Source organism: Heteronotia binoei, chromosome 19, assembly GCF_032191835.1.
Source record: "Heteronotia binoei isolate CCM8104 ecotype False Entrance Well chromosome 19, APGP_CSIRO_Hbin_v1, whole genome shotgun sequence".
NCBI lineage: Eukaryota > Metazoa > Chordata > Lepidosauria > Squamata > Gekkonidae > Heteronotia > Heteronotia binoei.
In genome coordinates this window covers 44749854-44771020 of record NC_083241.1, presented here as the reverse complement: position 1 = coordinate 44771020, position 21167 = coordinate 44749854, and the positions used below count along the sequence as shown (strand labels likewise).

At 53.1% G+C, this 21167-nt stretch overlaps 1 protein-coding gene across 1 annotated transcript in view; it reads right to left on the bottom strand.

Annotated features, from left to right (window-relative positions):
• Window positions 1-1501: 1501 nt before the first annotated feature.
• Window positions 1502-21167, bottom strand: part of SLTM (SAFB like transcription modulator) — a 36059-nt gene continuing 16393 nt past the window's right edge. Inside the window, exons 9-21 of the mRNA XM_060260324.1 lie at window positions 18889-19001; window positions 14968-15117; window positions 13761-13870; window positions 13033-13181; window positions 12454-12545; window positions 11867-12030; window positions 11110-11290; window positions 10096-10220; window positions 9644-9814; window positions 8687-9001; window positions 4813-4951; window positions 3505-3662; window positions 1502-2121 (exon numbers count right to left, since the gene is read on the bottom strand). Of these exons, the coding sequence (XP_060116307.1) occupies window positions 2016-2121; window positions 3505-3662; window positions 4813-4951; window positions 8687-9001; window positions 9644-9814; window positions 10096-10220; window positions 11110-11290; window positions 11867-12030; window positions 12454-12545; window positions 13033-13181; window positions 13761-13870; window positions 14968-15117; window positions 18889-19001 (1973 nt within the window). The 3' untranslated portion in view covers window positions 1502-2015. The remainder of the gene's footprint in view (window positions 2122-3504; window positions 3663-4812; window positions 4952-8686; window positions 9002-9643; window positions 9815-10095; window positions 10221-11109; window positions 11291-11866; window positions 12031-12453; window positions 12546-13032; window positions 13182-13760; window positions 13871-14967; window positions 15118-18888; window positions 19002-21167) is intronic.

Here is a 21167-nt window from a genome sequence, read left to right as displayed (position 1 = left end):
TTTCCGTAGGTCAGATACTTCTGCATGGGTTACACTGTGATCAGCAACTGGCTGTTTTTTGTTGGATCCTGTTGATGTCTTGATATAGTAACTGTTGCCATTCTCAAGTTTTCTGGTTTTTTTATATTTATAATTTTTAACAGTTTCAAAGTGACTTCCTCATGTAATAAAAACAATTTAACTTCCGACGACTCACTGACTATTCAACATGAGGCAGTAAAAGGCTGGTCTGGGCTTGCTGCTGTTTTACTTCTGCCACCAGTTAAAACACGAAAGAGGTTCACCCATGGGGCAGGGGGGAGCAGCTGTTTGCATGCTAGTCTGGTGACTGCGAGGGAAGAATGAGGCATCTTGTGTGGGTTCGATGCTGTTCAGACTTATGGGACCCTATGCAGTAAGGACATCCTCTCATTCAGGGCCTTGCAAACGGAGGACCATGACTCCATCTCAGTTTTCCTGCTGCCTTGCTTCCCTTACCCTTCGGGAACAGAGCAGGGGTAAGCGTTAACTTGGCACACAGCATGGCCAGTTGCACTCTTGCATTCAGCTCCCTAGCAAAGATGATGTCCCCAGAAGAGGCATGCCTTCACTTTGAGGGAGCTGAAGGCTGTTTCTTTACTAGACTGGAATGCAGCATTCCTGTACCAGATGTTTGCTGCCCTGGAAACCGGTTTCCTCTGAAGTCAAAGAGGGAAATCATGTCCAGTCAAGCAAGGGGCAGAGCTGAACAATCAGGCCTGAAATGGTCCTTTGTAAAGAGAGCACAAAGATCACCCTCACTGGCACACACTGTGCTGCTTAAGTACACACCCAGCTCTGAACATAACATTCTGAGAACCATCCAAGTTTCTAGCCTGAGTGGATGAGAACCCCTGTTTGAGGTTGTGACTGGGCATTTCCAACCTGCTCTCTTTGCAGTTTTTCACAGTATCAGGAGGTGGGAGCGGCTGCCAGTATAGACAGCTTTCAAGAGGAAACTGGATAAACATCTGGAGCAGAAGTCCATCGGTGGCTATTAACCACAGCTTATTGCTGGAACTCTGTCTGGGGCAGTGATGCTCTGGATGCTTGGGGAGGGCAGGCCCCACTAATGAACCTCCTGATGGCACCTGGGTTTTGGCCACAGTGTTGGACTGGATGGTCCATTCGCCTCATCCAACATGTCCTTAACTGCCAAACCAGATGAGCAGCATGCAGGTGGGCACTAGGGAAATAAGCCAATACAGGTTTTCCTGCAAAGGGTATGAGCTGGTGTAACTAAAACTGCTTCTGCAGCTCATGCATTCTGGTTTCTGGGACTTGGCATCTGTTCAAGCCCAAATTTCCCTGGCACATGCCAGGCTCTTTTTTGAAGGTGGGGGGAGAGGGAGTGTCCTGCAAGCTTCCGTTTCTACAGACCGTTTATTTGCACGTCGGGGCGTCACGGTGATCTGGCCCCAGGGGGGCAGCAGAGAGGAAGCCCCGCCCACTCCCCACCTCCAATCGACTGCCAGACAGCCGCTTTTATAGATTATGAAGGTTTATTTCAAAAGGGCACATAAGCCAGGATACAGGTTCACTCAGTGGAACAACGTCTGCAAAAACAGGTTACATAATAAAGACCCGGAAATGCAACTGACCCAACCTTGGTCTCTACCGGCAGTAAAGCAGGGGGGGCGGGGATGTACAGCTCAGGTAGGGAGGGGGTTGTGTGAGAAGTACCTAAGTTGTCTAGCCTGACACCACAGAGCGAAAGCTGGTAAAGGAAACTACAGGCGCCAAACGAGCCCTCCCTCCCTCCCTCCCGGCAGCGGCAGCAGCCGCCACGTGATCAGTTGGGACTTGCTTCTGTGCTCCTAGTGCTACACTGAACTAGCCCAAACCCAACAGAGCTAACTTGTCTTAAAATGCCTCCAAAAGAAAGAGGGGAGGAAGAGATTATGTTAAAATTAAAAAATACAAGGTTTCCAGCCAAGGCTTCTGGTTCACAAGAGGTTTCCAATAAGTTATCTTGAAACCGAGGTGCTGAGGGGGGCTCAGAATCTTCGCGGGGGCCCACTCTTGAATTGCTTAAATCCAGAACCGCTTCCCCTCTGCATGGAATTGCCCGTGATCTGTACAACTCGGTTGATGGGTGAATTACTGGAAACAAAGTTTTGAGAAGAAACAGTTAGGGGCCAACTTCGATTCCTCAGACACTTGCTCCAACAGGGCTTTAGGAAAGGGCAATGAGACGGCTCTGAACACTGGGTGTGAATCCCACTCCAAGGCGGATGTAAGGAAACACCTGCTAGGCACCTAACAGCTCTTCAAGTGCGGTGATGGGAAGATGACTGCAGATTTATACTCCGCCCTTCACACTGAATCAGACTCAGAGTGGCTTACAATCTCCTTTATCTCCTTCCCCCCCAACAGACACCCTGTGAGGTGGGTGGGGCTGAGAGGACTCTCACAGCAGCTGCTCTTTCAAGGACAACTCCCACAAGAGCTATGGCTGACTCAAGATGGCCATTCCAGCAGCTGCAAGTGGAGGAGTGGGGAATCAAACCCTGTTCTCCCAGATAAGAGTCCGCACACTTAACCACAACACCAAACCGTCTCTCTGGTGTAGTGGTTAAGTGCATGGACTCTTATCTGGGAGAACCGGGTTGGATTCCCCACTCCTCCACTTGCACCTGCTGGAATGGCCTTGGGTCAGCCATAGCGCTCGTGGGAGTTGTCCTTGAAAGGGCAGCTTCTGTGAGAGCCCTCTTGGCCCCACCCACCTCACAGGGTGTGTTGTGGGGGAGGAAGAGAAAGGAAAATTGTGAGCTGCTCTGAGACTCAGAGTGGAGGGCGGGGTATAAATCCAATGTCGTCATCCCCAAACGGGCTCTCTAGGAAGTCCCAGCTGGCTCCTGGTGACCCCCTCGCGGGGCTTTCAGGGGTTTGCCTGGCCTGCCTCTGCAGAGCAACCCTGGACTTCCTTCTGGGAGCTCTCCCTTCCAAATACTGAGGCCAACCTTGAGCAGCCTGGGAGAGCCTGGGCCAGGGCTGCTCACACATCCCCAGCACTGTCCTCTGAGAATGGCACACCTCTTGGGACACACACACTCACTCACTCTGACATACGTCAGGGAGACCCTCCCCCAGTTGTTAGGTGTGTGTGTGGTGGGGGGGGGAGATGGCAGAAGGAATACTCTGTTTTTTGCACATCATTCCAGCAGCTGTTGGGGGGGGGGGAGAAGGGCTGGACGCTGTGCAAATACCTCCAAGGGGCCTTCTTTCCAAGTGACCCCAGGAAGTAGGCCTCAGGCTGTCCCCCCTCCCCCTTCCTGCCTCAGAGGCAAGTGGCAAGCAGGGCGGGTGGGCTGCCTTGCAATCCTGGGGGCTCAATCAAGCCACACCAACTGAAGCTTCACAGGACCGAACTAGACAACCTGTGCAGTCGAGCTCCACAAATTAGGATTCAGCTTGTGCTGCTCTCAGTTCTACCCACAAAGTAAAAGCTGGGGGGGGGGGGGGGGGGGGGAGACAAACAGGTACCTTGGGTGGGGAGCCATCATGCCTCCTCCGGCTCGGCCGTCGCCCATCCGCCTCGTGCCATGGTAGCCGCTGCCCTGTGAGCTGGGGCCGTGCCACTCCTTCCTGGGCCCGCTGTCACGGCTGTGCCGCTCAACCACATGGCGGTCCTCGTTATAATGCTGGGAAGGAAGCGGGGCGGTTACTCTGCTGGCGTCCAGACCTCCGTCTTCCAAGGCATAAGAGAGGGCTGGCTGCACCACAGCCGAGCGTGCCTGGCCCCCGGGACTTTGCTCTTTTGAACAAGCCTAACCCAGAGAACCCTGCAGCAGGAAGGACACGTCTGGGTCCCCAGCTGGCTCAGCACCCCGACTGGATGATACAAGTCAAGACAAAAGGCACCGGGGGGGGGGGGAGAGGGTGGTTAGGTGCTTGCAGGTTGCCACCTGCCCAGAAGGCAACACAAGCAGGCTGGCAGAAGCAGTTTGCGCAGTCTTTTTTGGCGCGCACACTTCCCCCCTCCCCGCTTCAGAGGGGGGAGGGAAATTTCCCACAAAACTGGGGCTCTGAGACGGACTTGCAGGGAGGCAGGACTGCTTTCAAGAATTGCTCCAGGTTAAGCAGAGGCCTGCTGAGAGCGCGCATTTCCCCACTTCGCATGAGGACCAGGAATAGGAAATAAAATAGAATGAATAAATAAATAGACGTGCTCTCTGCGTTGCTGAGCTGCACACGGAGAAGGCGAGGCACTCAATGCGCAGGCGATAACAGGGCTCTGACTTGGGCCAAACAGACGTATCCAATGAAGAGAGGAAGTGCTTGGATGGCTGGAGACATCTGCCTGCAGGGCCGACCCCCCGGATAGCTGGCCAACTGAGGCTGCCAAGAATCCAGCAGCAGCAGCAGCTGCCAGGGCTGGGGGACACACACCACTTGGGGGCTGCTCCTGGGCTTCGAGGCCCTTCGGTATTCCGAGGACTCAAGAGGCTGCCTTGTGAAGCCTTCAAGGGGCAGGAGCCCACAAGCCCTCGGGGTGCGAAGGAGCCAGGTCAGGCCCCAGCAAATGGTGCTTGGAAGGTGAGCTCGTGAGGGGCATGCCTGGGTGATGATGGCCGCCGCCGACTAGCAGGATCGTTCTGATGTGTCTGCACCCCAATTCTGTGCTAGGAGCCACCTTGAGGGCCTGGCTTGGGCAAGAGGACGTGGGCGCAAGCAGGTGGGGAGTTCCCCAATCAGCTGATGAAGTGTGCCCCAGAAGGTGCTGCGTGTGCAGCAGCCTGAACCCTGGCACTCCCAGGATCAGCCAGCCCATGAAGCAGCCACCTGACTTACCTGTCCCCCACTGCCTCGCTCCATCACCCCTCGCTCCGTCTCCCGGCTTCCATACCCAGAGGTGCTGCTACGGCTTCCGGTGGGCGCGCCTCTCACTGCATGCCCAGACACCTCTCGGCCAGACCTTTCTGGCCTCTCCCTGCAGAAAACAACGCAACAGTCAAGAACTGTGCATACTTATTGGGGCACAGCGGTGCCAAGTGCTGAACTTTTCCCATCCGCAGCTCCCCCAGACACACCCTCTAGAGCAGGGGTGGCCAAAATGTGACTCGGGTGCCACACGTGGCTCTTTCACACATACCGTGTGGCTCTCAAAGCCCCCCCCCCCGCCCCGCCCTGTCAGCCAGCTAAGAGGAGGCAGTCGTCTCTTTAAATCTCCAAGCCAGCCAACAGCTTGGAAAATGCATTTAAGGTTGCTTTCTTTCCACCTCTCTCCCTTCCTCCATCCATTTGCCTTCCTTCCCTCCCCTGACATTTATTCTCTGTGGCTCTTCCGTGAAGCAAGGCTGGCCACCCCTGCTCGACAGCAAAGGGGTTGAGCTCTTTTGTTATAAGGACTGGATCTAACATGAATGGCACTTTGCCAGGCTGGGCCATGATTGCTGTAAAATATAATGCCAAAGGTGGGAGACAAAAACGTTATAAAGAACCCAGGCAAACCCAACTGACAGTAATGTTTTACTCAAAGTATGACCAGCTTCAAACAGCTACAGTCTTTCCTTGCAGTACCCCATCGATACCCCCACCGCACATGGTGCAATAGCACTGCGACAAAATGCACAGCCCCTGCGTTCTGGCAACAAAGGGAACGACCAGCTGCTGGTGGGGTGGAAGGGCCAGTTCCGGCCCGTGGGCCGTATGTTTGACGGGGGCTGCTCCAGAGGCACAGAGTGCTCAGATCTGGTTCTCAAAATCTATTAACAATCCCCGGGGCCGAAGGAGGCCCGCCTGAAGCCAACCAGGGACAGGGCCTTTTCGATTACAGCCCCTTGCTGGTGGAACCAGCTACCGGAAGAGATGAGGGCCCTGCGGGACCTTGGGCAGTTCCGCAGGGCCTGTAAGACAGCCCTCTTCCGGTTGGCATATAACTGACCGGTACCTGAAAAACCCCAAAGGAAGGTTGTAGGATAGCACATTGATAGATCGTTTTCTTGTTTTAACTGCTGTAAACTATTTAATGTATTTTAATATTCATTAATCTTATTGTTAGAATTTTATGTTGTGAGCCGCCCTGAGCTGCCTCGGTGGGGAGGGCGGGATATAAATCGAATAAAATGAAATGAAATGCAAGACTCTTCCTCCACCCTCAGTGGGGCTGGGCATGACAGTGCTGCTCCCCTCCTCCCACTCGCACGGGTTCACCGCAGACCCTGCCCAGATGCAGAGAGGGCTTCTCCAGGGAGGACGTTCCCGAGGCAGCCAATCGTCATGTCTTGACTGATTGGGAGATCTCAGTCCCACTCCAGCAAGACTGAAAGTGGAGCCACGTGTGGGGCGCTTCCGCACACTCCTGGGATTGGCCACCCAAGAGGTCAGAGCCCCTCCACGGAGAATCGGCATCAGGGCCTTCAAGAGCGAGTTCGGCAGCAGTCAGGTACCTGCCACAGCTGCAGCCGTGTCAGCCCCACTGAGAGATCTGGGACCAAGGGGAAGGGTTCTCTGGAGTGGATTTGACTGCTATCTTCTTCTTCCAGAGGCCAAACATTTCCTCTGCCCCACAAGTGGACCAACACCCCCCCAGCTCCATGAGGGCATTTCCGCCCCCCAAAGCCAGCTCCTGAGAACAGGTGAAAGACATGAAGCCCTCTCAGACGACACATGTCGTTTTGTCTGTAAAAAGGAGGAAGAATCCAGCTAATTCAGTAAGATCTCCTATCAACCAGTTGCACAGACAACGGAACCCAACCCCGTCAGATTCAAGTCCTTGCTGACTCCCCCTGCAACCCTCAAGGCAAAGTAGGGGGAACCCTCTCCATTCAGGGAACTTCCAAACCAAGGGGACTGAAAGCGAATCCTGAGCAGGCAAGAGATGGCATAAGGAAGGAGCGGAAACACCAGCCTGCAACCAGAGAGCACAGACCAAGGACAAACAAAAGGATTTCAAACAAAATATCCTTTAACAAAAGAATCATGACATGCAGAGACCTGCGACTAAGAACAATACAACCAAAGACCAAACAAGCTTCAGCACAGTTTCAGACATCTTTAAAAAAAAAAAAAGGTTACTCCTGTCAAATAGAATCAGGGGGCCAGCCGTGTTGGTCTGAAGCAGCAGAACGAAGTGGGAGTCCAAGGGTGTCTTTAAGATCGACAACAAGCAAACGAAAGCGTATGCCTTAAATCAGGGGTGGGGAACCTCTGTCCCAAGGGCCATCGCTTGGGGTGGCCCTTGGGGATTGCTGGGCCGAGCCAAGCCATGTGGCAGCCTCTCTGGGGCCCGGCTGGCCAGCGAGGATCGTGGGGCCCAGCCGCGCTGTGATTAGCCCAGATGGGATGGCCTAATATGCTAATGAGTGTGTGACCTAATATGCTAATATTAGGGAATGTGGTCTAATATGCTAAGAAGTTCCTGCCGGGATTTTTCTACAAAACAAAGCCCTGGACCTAGACATTTTGCCTAGGGCGGCAGGTCAGGGTGTGTGTGTGCCAAATCAGGCTTCTCCCCACACGACTTCAAACAGAAAAACAATTTGCCCTGAATCATTCTCCCTTGGCAGAGCACTGTTTTTTAAGTTGATAATTTTGTATGGCCCGCGAATGATGTTATAAATATCCAAATGGCCCTTGGCAGAAAAAAGGTTCCCCACCCCTGCCCTTAAATAAAATAAACGCTGTTGGTCTTAAAGGTGACACTGGACTCCATCTTCGTTCCTTTGTCAAAAACTGTGAAAACCACTTACAGGGGGATCTTATCTACAGACTCCAGCTTTGCTATCTGGCACTCACCCAATAAATACAGAGTTAAATGATTAGCAATACAAAGCACTGGACCACGCCCAGCCAATATTTCTTTATGGATTTATTTTCAATGACCTAAGAGTTGAAACTTCCTCAAATTTTAAGTAATGTGTTTTAGGCAATGGAAAACCAGCTTTGCGAAGGTATTTCACCCTTTTGGAAAGCATGCACTAATCTCTGAGAATGCATGCTGAAAACAGAAAACAGTTATTCATCAGTAATTTTAAAGAGCCTCTGTTTTAGATCCCTGAAAATAAGTCTGTGAGGAATACTGGCTGGGCATGGTCCAACATCAATGAAAACAGCTGTTGAAATTAGTTCCATGAGTCATCATTACCCTCCAACACATTCTGTGCACTTATACAAGTTCAAATTGAACTGTATTTCTTATATTTCTTCCCTTAACTGTTGGGGAAATTTATTTCTTTTTTTTTTTTGGGGGGGGGGGGTTACATACTATCTAGTAAAGAATAAAAGGAAATTTCTATTTCCATATTCTCTGGAAGCCTAAAACATGAAGACCTGAAGCTGCCTTCTACTGAATCAGACCCTTGGCCCACCGAGGTCAGTCTCATCTACTCAGACTGGCAGCCGCTCTCCAGGGTCTCGGGCAGAGCGAGGTCTTTCCCATCCCCTCCCGCCTGGTCCTCTTAACAGCAGACGCCGGGGACTGAGCCTGGGGCCCTTTGCATGCCAAGCAGGGGCCCTTCCGGGGAGCCACAGCCTCTCCCCTAACAGGGGTTGTAAAGCTCAGCCATTCAGGACTTCCTGGGTTGATAAGCATTGCTAGAACTGCAGTGTCCTCAGCCAAAGAGCCAAGCGAGGCAGGGATGGCAGCCTGCTCGGAAAGCTCGGCTTTTGTTCACTGGGGGGGAATTCCGCACCCCCCCCCCCGGGCAACCCCGGGAAAAGTCACCTGGTGTCTCGTTTATCAGGGTTGATGCCTCCTTCATTTTTCCATGAAGCCTGCCGGGGTGGGTTGGGCCCAGCCTCCCGCGGGTGGCGGCCGTGGGGGATCTCCGGCCTCTCGTGAACGATCACAGTCCTCCGCTCGTCTCGGTCCCCTCTAACCTCCCTCCTGTCCGGGTCCTGAAGGTCGTTTCTGGGCTGGGGGGGCTCGTTTCTTCGGGATCCACTGAAGTTCTTGGGGTACCGCTCAAAGCCCGGCTCCTCTCGTCCCGCAGCGGGCCGAGCCTTTTTCCCATCGCCTGGGGCCACAAACCGCTCGCGCCTGGTCAGCAAGGCAGAGAAGAGGGCAGGTTGAAGTCCCTTCTTGGTAACAGCTTCCACCTGAGAGGGCCACGCTCTGGGGCCTCTCTCTGCTGAAAGATCATCCAGCGTCTTCACCCAGGACAACACGCTCTCAGGTGGGCCGTGTCAGAGCGCCAGTCCTTTCTGCCTTCATTCTAAAGCACCCCCTCAAGCGAACACCCCTCCATGAGCTGGGCAGCAGTGAGCCCCGAGTAACCGTACAGGTGCAGTGCCTAGAGCCCTGGTGCACGAAAGGGGGAGGGGAAAGAGACAAGAGCTACAACCCCTCCACCCCCCCCCCGTCAGCCAGGAGCTCCCTGCAGGAGACCACACCCATTTCCCTCACTGAGAGGAGGTACAGGCACTCGGAAGGAGACGTGTCATCCTACAGGCTGCCTCCCCTGCCGGTCAAGACCCTCCCCTCCCAAGCCCCGCCTGCTGTGCCCCTCCCTGCAGCAAGAAGGCGCCAACAGGTCCCTTGCGTAGCAGACTGCAAAGAGCCTGAAAGGAAGAAGGGGCCTGCCCTTCCTCCCAGATGCACTGTCTCAAAAGGACAGTCCGTAACAGAGATGGAAGCCTCCCTTCCCCAAGCCCCCTCTGCCGCCATCGCTCGCAGGCACACCTTTCAAAGGTAGAAGAGGGCACTGCAGACCCCTCGGGGTATCGGCCCCTCTCCCGGTGGTCAAAGTCACCAAACCGGTTCTGCTGCCGATTGTATTCGGAGCCGTGGCCGAACCGGGCGTCGGTGTCCAAAGCCATCTTCTTGCTTTCATTCCAGTAGGGCTCCTCTCTCCTGCAAGGAGGAAACAGGAGGGGAGGGGAAGGGGAAGCCTCAAATGAATCCACTGGTCAGGCCCTGCCTGGAGCACCATTTGCACAGATCGCCAACCTTCCCCTCTTCCCATCTAACAGTTCCCAATGCTTCCGAGGAGCCCGGCAATTCTTCAGGAGGTTTCACACCCCATTGCCATACTCTGTTCTAGCGGCCCAAGACGGTCCATTCTGTACACAAGCCCGGCATCGTTGGCCACTCCAGGAACAGAGCAGCCCAGCCTGAGGAGGAGCCAGGCCTACCTGTGGTCAACGTCGCGAGGGCGTTTCAGGGAATTCCTTTTTTCTTGCTCGTAACGAAGCTGCTGCTGCTGGCGCCGAAGCTCTTCTCTTTCCCGAGCGATCCGTTCCGCTTCCTTGCGGCGCTCCTAACCGGGACGAAGATTGCAGGCGCCTTTTCAAAAACCTTTACTGAGACTACGTGTGACATCATTTATTAGCACAGCTGGTGGTCTCAGGGGTTGCTGATTGGAGGCACAAAGGCAGCTGCGGCAGACCCAACCCAGAGGTGTCCCAGCCCCACCTTCTCTGAAACTGCAGCCTGGTCCCTGGGGGAGGGAGAAGGGAGCACCCCCAACATCTGGATCACTACAGCATGGGCAAGCCCAATGTCTGGAAGTCCTTTACTAACTTCAGAACCCCTGAAGGTTGGCAGGAGCCTTTTCGGGGCCATTTCTCCCCCTCTCCTCCTCCCCCATGGCTCTCCAGAGACTGGCCCTGAGCAACACCCCCCCACTCAAAACTGGATAAAGCTGGACGGTGTGCAGAAAGGCACCCGCGTTGCTCACTGCACATTATTTCTTGCCATGGCAGAAAGGGGGATTTATCATCCAGTCAAACAAAGACGCGGGCAAGCTCCTGCACAATTCTATGGGCTCGGATGGTTGCAGCCTCTCCCACAAGTTGTGCTTTTGTTTACCATGAGGGACCTTCTCCCATCTCACTCTCCCACAGCAGACTCGCGAGTTCAAGGAGAGCCCCGCAGCCCAAGGGTTCACAGGACCCCCCCACACACACACAGTTCAAGGAATGAGCAGCAACAGAAGGGCCAGACGCTGCTCTGCTCGTACTGTGGGAGGTTCATGAGGCTGAGGATCCTGCCCGCCCCCCACCCTGGCCGCCTCGGTGGGGAGGGCGGGATATAAATCAAATAAAATGCAATGAAAAGGCGTCTGTGACCTCAGCTAAGCCCTGTGCCCTTCTACGATTGTGTAGGCAGATCCCCAGCCATGCAAGTGGGAGGAGGGCGTGGGATACCTGCTCAATACGGATGCGCTCCCTTTCCAGGCGCTCACGTTCCATCCGCTCTCTTTCTAACTTCTGCCTTTCGATTTCCAGCCGCTCCCTCTCTCTTTGCAAGCGCTCGCGCTCCTCACGCTCGCGAAGGAGTCGGATGCGTTCCCTCTCGCGTCGCTCACGCTCAGCGATTTCTCTCCGCCTGCAAAAAGTGGGGGTTGAGGGACTCCTTTTCCCCTCACACAGTGGGACAATTTTTTAGACATCTCTCCTGGCTGGGAAGGTGTCCCTTGCTGAAGCTAAAGAAGAGCTTCCCTGGAGGCACCTGCCGTGGGGGACTATAACTCGGACATCCCAAATCCAAAGTTTGCCAAATTTGGAGGGCCAGGGAGGAGTGCCCGCGGAAGACTCCCCATGATTCTGGCAACTCTAACTCACGAGGGAGCTTGTCTACCACCTCCCTAACCAATTGAACTGGTTCGGGAAACTGGTGCTTCATGTAAGTTCACGGTTCGTGCAATCCAACGAACCACAAGCCAGTATGAACCACCAGTTTTCCCAGTTCATGCACATCCCTAGCCTGGATTTTTTTTAAGGACAGCAGGAAGCAACTCCTCCCTTCCCATCAGTCATGTCACTTGCACAGTTAACAAGCTCTCGTATAGCCCTGGCCTTCAGGTGCTGCTTCTCCTTCAGCTTGTGTAAGCGAAGCCAGCAGCACCAGACTGCGTAAGCAGCACCCCTCTTCCAGAAGACAGAGCTCCAGGCCCCGCCCTACCTTCGCAGCTCTACGGCACGCCGAATCCGCTCCAGCCGAAGCATGTGCTCCCGCATCCTTTGCTCCTTCATCTTCTCAAAGGGCACAAAGTCCTTCCGGGGTCTGTAGTCTCGGAACTTCATTTTGTCTGGGATGAAGCGCTCTTTGTTCCTTAACATCGGTGGCTGGAGAAAGGGTTTTGACAGCATCACAATGATGTTTTTTTAATTTAGTTAGTTTATTTCTATTCTGCCCTGTCCTGAATGCAGGCTCATAGCAGGGCTGTAAGGGAACATCAACGGGACTTCCAGCACACGTCGTGAGGCTCAAGAACTCCAGATTCTGCACTACAACGCAATTCTCCCACCCCCCAAAAGCCACGCACCCCTCCACCACACCCTCTGCTCTCCCTCGCTGATGTGAAATGCTTTTTGCACAGCCATCCTGACGGAGGGACAAAAACTCGGCACAAGTGGATTTCCACCACTCTTGTTTTCACAGAAGAACTGCAGCTTTTGACCTCGTTATCAAATCTCGGCTAAGTGGCTTTCCAAGGTGACGCTCCCCACCGCTGCACAAGTCAGAAGGAAAGCCTGAGCCACGCTTACCTTCTCAAACCTCCCCCTTCGAATTGGCCTGGGGTGCACTTGGTCCCTCTTTGTTTGGTCAAGGACAACCATGTGACTGGGGCTTTTTGCACCTGGGGCAGGGGGAGGCAAGACAGACAGACAGACAAGCATCACTCATAAGCGACACACAAAAGAAGCCAGGCTTTCTGCTAGGCCTATACAGATGTTTCCAGTGGAGAGGAGCCTCTCTTTTTTCAGACAGGGCTTCACCATGACCGTGTTACAAACCAAAATGAATGTGTGAGAAGTCCACATGGCAGAACACCCCCCCCACACACACACACCACTGTTCAAGGGGAGGAGGAGGAAAAGGACTGTCAGTCTTAGAGTGTGAAGGGAATCTCAGGAGTTCTATCTCCCCATGTCAGCCCCTCCCTTCCCTAAAGTATTACAACACAAGGCTGCGTGAACAGACATAACCAACACAGCCCCAAGCCCCCGAATTAACTAGTGCCCTTGTGGGGGAGCCAAGGCTACCGCCCTAGAGTCTCAGGTTTGCCCCGCCCAGAAAACTTAAGCTGTAGATTTTTCTGTAAAGAGAAGAGCTGGAATGCCTACTGATTCGTTTCTTTTCCTCGGGTGATTTAGCGGGCTCTTGCGCAGGGCAGCTGGATCCGTTATCGCTCTTCTCATCTTTACCTTCAGATTTCTTTCCATCCTTGCTCTCTTTCTTCTCAGATCTCTTATCGTCCTTTTTGGAGGGGGTCCTAAAAAGAAGGAAGCCGTAAGTGGGGCTCTGTGGAGGCTGAAGCTTCACAGGCAAGTGAGAGACAGCGGTCGACCAAGCACTCAAGGAGCTCTGCCTGTCATGGCAAAACAGCCACTGCATCCATGCACCGCTGCCAAGGCCTAAGAAGATGCATTTAGCTGAATTCACGAGCAATTGTCGTCTTCTTGTCCGCTCACTGAAACCCTTACAAGTTTGGCTGTATGATACACACAGTTTCATATACGCACACACTTCTATGCGAAGCAAATCTCTCCACTGCATGTTTGTGAAGCCTGAGTTTAAAGAGCGGGAGGGCCCCCACCCCACTCAAACAAGGCACTGTCCTGACAATTTCTCAGACGTGTCTGAACGCACGCAGGTGATGCCTGCCAAAGTCTAAGCTGCCAGAGGGGCAGTCGAAATGGATCTTCTCTGACCCCCAAAGCAGCAGAATTTAGGCCAGTGCCTCCCACTGGCCGGGGGCTTCATTGCTCTCCCCAGAAGGGCGGCAGCTTCTCCCTTCCTCAGGCAAGCAGCACTCAACCCATCCTGGCTGAAAGCGGCAGGGGAAGCTTACTTGTTGGCTTTGTCGCTGGAGGCCAGCTTCTTCTCCCCGGGGTTCCTGCCAGAGCCAGACTTCTCGTCGCTCTCCTTCTTCAGCTCCTTCTTGGAAGGATCGCCTTTCACCTGCCATTTTAAAGGAGGCCCGTGATGGATGGATAGACACACCGCAAGGCCTTGGTCTCGCAGAAGATGCTCCCAAAGAACCAGAACAAGGGGCTACAAGCTTTCCGTTGACTCTCAGGCCGGGGGGGGGGGGGGAGACATGCTTTGCTGCTTGTCCAGCACAGCTGCCACTCGGCTGTTAGAACAGGAGGAGGAGGAGGCGGCTGGAGGAAACGTCTGGGCCCTGGGGAAACTACGGACAACCGACTCCAATCCAACATCTCTATGAGAATATATGGGAGCCCACACCCAGAGCCAGTTTGATGTCGTGGTTAAGTGTGTGGACTCTTATCTGGGAGAACTGGGTCTGATTCCCCACTCCTCCGCTTGCAGCTGCTGGAATGGTCTTGGGTCAGCCAGAGCTCTGGCAGAGGTTGCCCTTGAAAGGGCAGCTGCTATGAGAGCTCTCTCAGCCCCACCCACCTCACAGGGTGTCTGTTGTGGGGGAGGAAGATAAAAGGGATTGTGAGCCGCACTGAGAGTCTGTCCTTGAAAGGGCAGCTTCTGGGAGAGCCCTCTAACCCCCACCCACTTCACAGAGTGTCTGTTGTGGAGGAGGAAGATAAAGGAGATTGTGAGCCGCTCTGAGAGTCTGTCCTTGAAAGGGCAGCTTCTGGGAGAGCCCTCTCAGCCCCACCCACTTCACAGAGTGTCTGTTGTGGGGGAGGAAGATTAAGGAGATTGTGAGCCACTCTGAGACTCTTCGGAGTGGAGGGCGAGATATAAATCCAATATCATCATCTGCAAACATGCCAACACACCAGAGGACACCGAAGGAGCGTGGCCAGCATTGGATGGGCCTGGCCCCTAAAAGCCCCGACTGCTTTAGAGCGAGTCCATTCAGACCAATCCCTCTCCCTCAAAGAGAACAAGCCCACTAATTGGCAGCCCCTGCCCTCATGGTCTGGGGCGGGAGTCGTTCCCAACAGCCTTCTTACTGGGGGGGGGGCCCCCATAAACTCACATCAGAAATAAAAGCATGCCGCTGCCCTGTCAGGAAGGAATGCTCCCCCCCCCTCCTTTGCCCTTTCTAGTCTGCCAGGAAGCAGGACACCTACTTTCTCCACAGAGATCTGCTGCCCATGCAGCTCCGTCCGGTGAAGGTGCGCTATGCACCTGGCCACTTCTGTGCTGGAGGACATGGTCACGATGCCATAGCACTTGGCGCCGGGGCTCCGGGCATTCGTGACCACTTTCGCAGCCAGGACCTAGAAACGGATACCAAATGCAAGTCAAAGTTTTCAACCAATCCCTCCGTCGCATTGCTGCTCTCCACTCAAGACAGCAAGGCCGGGGGGAGAATGCTTGTATGCAAACAACCTGCACACACCTCAGGCGCCTTTAAGGTTATGCAAGCAAATGTTATTTTTTTTTGGGGGGGGGGAGAATTGATCCATTCTGGACGGATTCCAACCGCCAGGTGTTGCATACTTCAACTACGTCTTCTATAACCTACAGCTTTCCAAGCGGAACAGTTTTTCAAGGATTGATGGGAACCCTTCTTCCGTCAATGAAACGCAAGAGAATCCACCAGCCCTGTGCTGAGATTTATGGTGATCAGAAGGGATACAGATGGGCCTTTGCAATCTGGCGCTTTCTCACTGTGCCCCCTCCCCAAGGCAGCCTGGGAAAGCAAACTGTTAAGGCTACAGACTTGCATCAGATTCGCTGCTAACACCCCAAGCTCAAATGAGCAGAGCTGTAGCCAGCCACCACTTAGCACTTTTATTATTAATTTAATTAATTATTTTTAAATTTATCAGAATTTTAATGTTAAATGCAACTTTGTTTTTTGTATAACTGAATGATGTTGTTAGCCGCCCTGAGCCTGCTCCGGCGGGGAGGACGGGATATAAATAAAATTACCTACCTACCTACCTACCACTTCCAAGACCATCAGCAGCCAGGATCAGAAGATCCAGCCTTTGCTACTAGGACACGAACTGCAGGATCATAAGAGTTGGAAGGGACCTCTAGGGTCATCTAGTCCAACCCTCTGCACAAATACATACCCACAGACACCCCCAGTGACCCCTGCTGGCTCCATGCCCGGAAGATGGCACAAAACTCCAGGATCCCTTGCCTAACTGGCCTGGAGGAAAATTGCTGACTGACCCCAAAGTGGCAAACAGCATTCCCCTGCGTGTGTAAGAAAGGGCCGCAAGAACTAAGAGCTGATGCAACCCTTCTCATAATCTGCCTAAATTCACAGGATCAGCATTGCTGTCAGATGGCCATTTAGCCTCTCTTTGAAAACCTCCGAAAAAGGAGAACCTACCACCTCCCGAGGAGGAAGCCTGTTCCACTGAGGAACTGCTCTGTCAGGAATGTCTTTCTAACATTTTGTTGAAAACTCTTGATTTAACTGTCAACCCATTGGTTCCGGGTCCTACCTTCTGGGGTAACAGAAAACAATTCTGCCCCATCCTCTGTATCAGGGGTGGCCAATGGTAGCTCTCCAGATGTTTCTTTGCCTACAATTCCCATCAGCCCCAGACACTGGCCATGCTGCCTGGGGCTGATGGGGGAGTTGTAGGCCAAAAACATCTGATGAGCTACCGTTGGCCACCCCTGCTCTACATGACAGCCCTTCAAGTACTTGAAGATGGTGATCCTATCTCCTCTCAGCTGCCTCCTCTCCAGGCTAAACAGGCCCAGCTCCTTCAGCCTTTCTTTACACGTCTTGGTCTAGAGTCCGCCAGTTTTTTGAGCCAGTGGGAACCTGGACTGAGGCTCAGTAACAGAGTCTCTGCTTGGCCTGCAGAAGGTCCCAGGTTCAATCCCCGGCACCTCCAGCTGAAAGGACCAGGAGTAAGTGATGTGAAAAGCCCTGCCTGAGACCCTGGAGGGAGAGCGGCTGCCAGTCTGAGTAGACAAGACTGACTCTGAGGGACCAAGGGGCCAAGTCAGTAAAAGATGGCTTCATCCATTCACCTTTGGAATTCTGACACAACCACAAAATAGCTGATGCAGAGAAGACGCCCAAGTGTAGGGGAGAAGAGGGATCACTAAACATGCACGGGGAAACAAGAGTGAGGAAGAGTAAAACAAACGCTGTCATGGCAGCTGCCCACTGAAACAGTGCCATTTTAATCTCACAGCCCATCAGCTCTTCAGTGGCTCTTCAGAAGGCCTGCTGGGCAGCACCCCCTCCCCCTTTCTAGAACCACTTGGCGGCTACCAAGGAATGTGTTGGCGGGGGCCGTGGTGCGCTAGGATTGCACTCCAGGCCTCTCGCTCCCTCTCACAAATTTCCTTGGGAAGCTTTCACTCATAGCAGAAGAGCTGTTTTGCAGGGAAGCCAAGCCACGGCTCTGTGGTGATGAAGAAAAGACCACCAGCACAACCACTGCTGCTGCACAGAGGGGTTGCTCTCAGTGCCGAGGGGTCTGCCCTGTACTGAGCATCTCTGTGACCTCGACAGCTGCAACACATCCTGTGGTGGGGACAGATGGCATCCAACTGCCACCGTGGGGAGTGGGCGCTGCTCCGTGGGCCCAGAGTGACCCCTCACACCGTGTCATTGCACGCTTTTCAACATGTGCCATCTCAGACGGGGAGCAGGTGCCGGGAGACATGAGGTCTGCCTCTAGCACGCTTGATCCTCTCCCTTCCTGGCTCCTGAGGCGAACCGGGAGAGGCCTGGCTAGCTGGAACAGTGGAGGTTGTCACACTCCATCGTAGGAGAGAGGAAACGGTTCCTGCGAGTATTAGGAAACCTGTGGGACAAACTGCTTCGAAGGCCCCGGCCTCTACCAGTTGGGACAGCTTTAGCCCCGGCCCGGGCATTCCATTCTGGGGCAAGGTGACTTGAGTAGGTAAGTCCAGGTTCCCCTGGATGAATCAGATGGTCTGGGCCCTGATCAACCAGGCTTCTGCTGAGACGGTGGCCTTGGAGTTAGGCAGGGTTGACATCCTTCTTTATTCTTCTCAGCAGCTGCTTTCAGCACCATCGACGACGATAAGCTTGAACTGGGAGCGGCCACGCTGCTTTGTGAAGAGAAGAGCCCAGGAAGCGGTGCTCCAGGACAGCTGCCCTTTCCCTCAGCCTTCAGGGTTCTGTAAGGCTTCATCTTTCCCCAGGGCTCTTCCACACCTACCCGAGTAGGTGAGGCCGTGAAGAGATGCAGTGCCGCCCTCACACTGACCTGCAGGTCTCCTTGTCCGCAGGGCGGGATCTGAGGGCGAGCACCTTCAACATGAATCCAGGAACAACTGAAGCGTTACTGCTGGGCTTTCTGCTGAGCTGGCATCCAGCCTGTTCTGGATGAGGTCAGGAAGTGTGTGTGTGTGTGTGTGGGGGTGCTCTACAACTCAGCCTTGCTACCCTTGGGTCAGGAAGCAGCTGGAGGCTGGAGTCCATTTTCTCAGCTGCAGTCCTCTTTCAGTCAGTCCAATCTTGCCGGTTACACGGGTTTTGGGAAGCCTCAGGCTAGACTGCTGCAACACACTGGACGTGGGGCGGCCTTTGAAGAGTTCCCAGACACATCCTTCAGTCCAGAAAGCGGCAGCTGTGACTGCTGGAGCTGGCTCCTGAGACTGTGCTGATCTTCTGAGTACAATCTGAAGTAGTGGATTGGAACGGGAACCGTGATACCTCCTCCAGTGTGAAGCTTTGGACATGGAGGGCTGCTTAGGTCACTGCTGGAGGTCCGACAGGCAGCCGTGCCTAGCAGGGCCTTCTTAGCATCAGCACCAAGCTGACAAAACTCTCCACCCATGAAGCACCTTCCCTCGCCGCCTTAGCAGGGCAGAAAAAACAAGCCTCTTTCACTGGGCTTTTGGTATCAAGGGGAGAAGAAGGTCTCTGAATGAGCAAACAAAAACTACCCTACTACTTTATAGCACAAGACAAACCATGAGATACACATTGAGAAAACCTGCTTTCGAGCCTGTACACAGCAGCGGCTGGACCAATTCAGCCACAGAGCTCTCTCTTACTCAAGGACAGCTCAAAAGCCCGTGAGGTGAAGCCATACCTTCCCATACTTGCCGAAGAGGTTTTTCAAGTCAGCGGCTTTTGTGTTGGAGGACAAGCCGCTCACCCACAAGTTCCTAGTGGAGCTGCTGCTGCCGCCACTGCTCGCGCTGCCTGCAAGGAAAGCCACAAGGTAAAGTTTCAGCCTTTGTACGCTCCCGCACGTGGCATGTGCTAACTCTGGATGTCTACTACTTGCAAGACGGGGGGTGTCGACCTTGCCAGAGCAAATCCAGAAATTCAGTGCGCTTTACACACTTTTCTGAAGCGACGTCACCCACAAGTTAGCCACTGACCAGTCAGAACATATTAAAACGGCCAGCTTGTGGCTTGCTGAAGACAGGTCTGCTACCTGGTTCTTATTGCTACGACAACCATTTCGGGTGCCCTGCAGCCTGTCTTGTGAAATTCAGCCACTTCATTGGACCTTATGCAGGAACAGTAAAATGGAATTATTTCGACGGGCCTTTACTACCTAAATGGGAGAGGACTGCCACCCTACGCTGCTGAGCGACATCACTCATGAGGAATGAGGATCCCCCTAGGATCACTGTCAGGAGAAAGAAAGTTATGATCCCACCTCTACTGAAGTTTTGAGTAGCACCATGTAATGATTTTAATTGTTATTTTATTGTTTTAAATTGTAACCTTTTTGAAACTGTTAGCCGCCCTGAGTCCGCTTGCGGAGAGGGTGGGATAGAAAACAAAAGTAATAAATAAATAAAAAACATCAGGAACCTTCCGTGAAGGCATGCTCATGGGTCAAAGTGATTCTTAAAATCAGGATTACCCGCTGAGATATTACACAGCAAGGAAAACCATCCTTCCAAACAATGTGGCTCTCTATTTATATTTCATTTGTAAGTAACAAAGGGTGGGAAAGATCCACACTGGCGGGTGGGGGCGGGGAGAGACAAGTTTTGCCAATTCTCCGGGGCTGTGGCAGCCCTTTATGCTACTCTGGGGACCCCACCCCACCAGAATTAGCACTGGGGGCAGAGGAATTGTGCTTCTATGCAAGGAAGGCAAACCAGCATTACTGCTGCAGCAAATGTTCCAGAAATCCCGTTAACATGAGAATGCGGTGCGATATATTCACCAAGCACGTGATGCGTGTTTTGGATTGGTGGTATATGGTCTTCTGATTTAAGTAAAGTGCAAGCACTGCGCGGGTGGGCAGAATGCTTTGATTGCATAAATGGCTTTGCCAGGAACATGCGACAAGGAGGATGTTCAAGTCCCCAGCGATGGAATCTTCTCTCTTGTTCATAGTTCTATTCCCATGCTTAAAATAAGCAGATGACTGACTACTCCGGGTATAAACCGCTAAGCGGTAAGGAATTCTTTGTGTGAATGTGTGCGTGTGTGGGTGTGTGCATGTACGGTGCCGTCAAGTTGCCGTAGATTCCTGGTAACCCCGGCAAGGCAAGTGAGAAGAGGAGGTCTGCCCACCGCCTTCCTTGGAGGTCTCCCTTCCAAGTACTGACCCTGCTCAGCTGTGAGATTTGACCAGACTGGGCTTCCTTCCGCCTTCCCTCCCAAGGATTTGTTTACTGCTTAGACAGACAGACAGACAAGGACCTATGATCTGTGCTTACTGAACTGCAGGTCCTACTATGTAATTTTTGTATCATTTAAAATGTCATGTTAAGACTAAACTTTGCTTCAGGCTATTTTTAGATTTCTGACTGATTCTTCACGCCTAATCCTATTGCAAAGGTCAAGGTAGTCCCCTGTGCAAGCAGAGTTGTTACCGACCCATTGGGTGGCGTCGAATCATGATGTTTTCATGGCACACTTTTTTTACGGGGTGGTTTGCCCTTGCCTTCCCCAGTCATCTAGCCTTTCCCCCCAGCAAGCTGGGGACTCATTTTACCAACCTCGGAAGGATGGAAGGCTGAGTCAACTTTGAGCCAATTACCTGCACCCAGCTTCCGCCGGGATCAAACTCAGGTCGTGAGCAGAGCTTGGACTGCAGTACTGCAGCTTCACCACTCTGCACCACGAGGCTTTTATAAATCCTATCGCATGGTTCACTGAATACTCCATCCTGTCAATTATATTATGCGGGCCCTGCGGGACTTTGAACAGTTCCGCAGGGCCTGCAAGACCATCCTGTTCCAGACGGCCTTCACCAGCTGAAACTACTAAATTACTAGTAAACTTGCCAGTGATTGTAGCACAAAGTATTAATGTTTTTAGAATTTTAATGGATTTTAATCAACTGTAATTATTTGTTATCTATTATATTGTACGTATCGAGCTTTTGTTGTTAGCTGC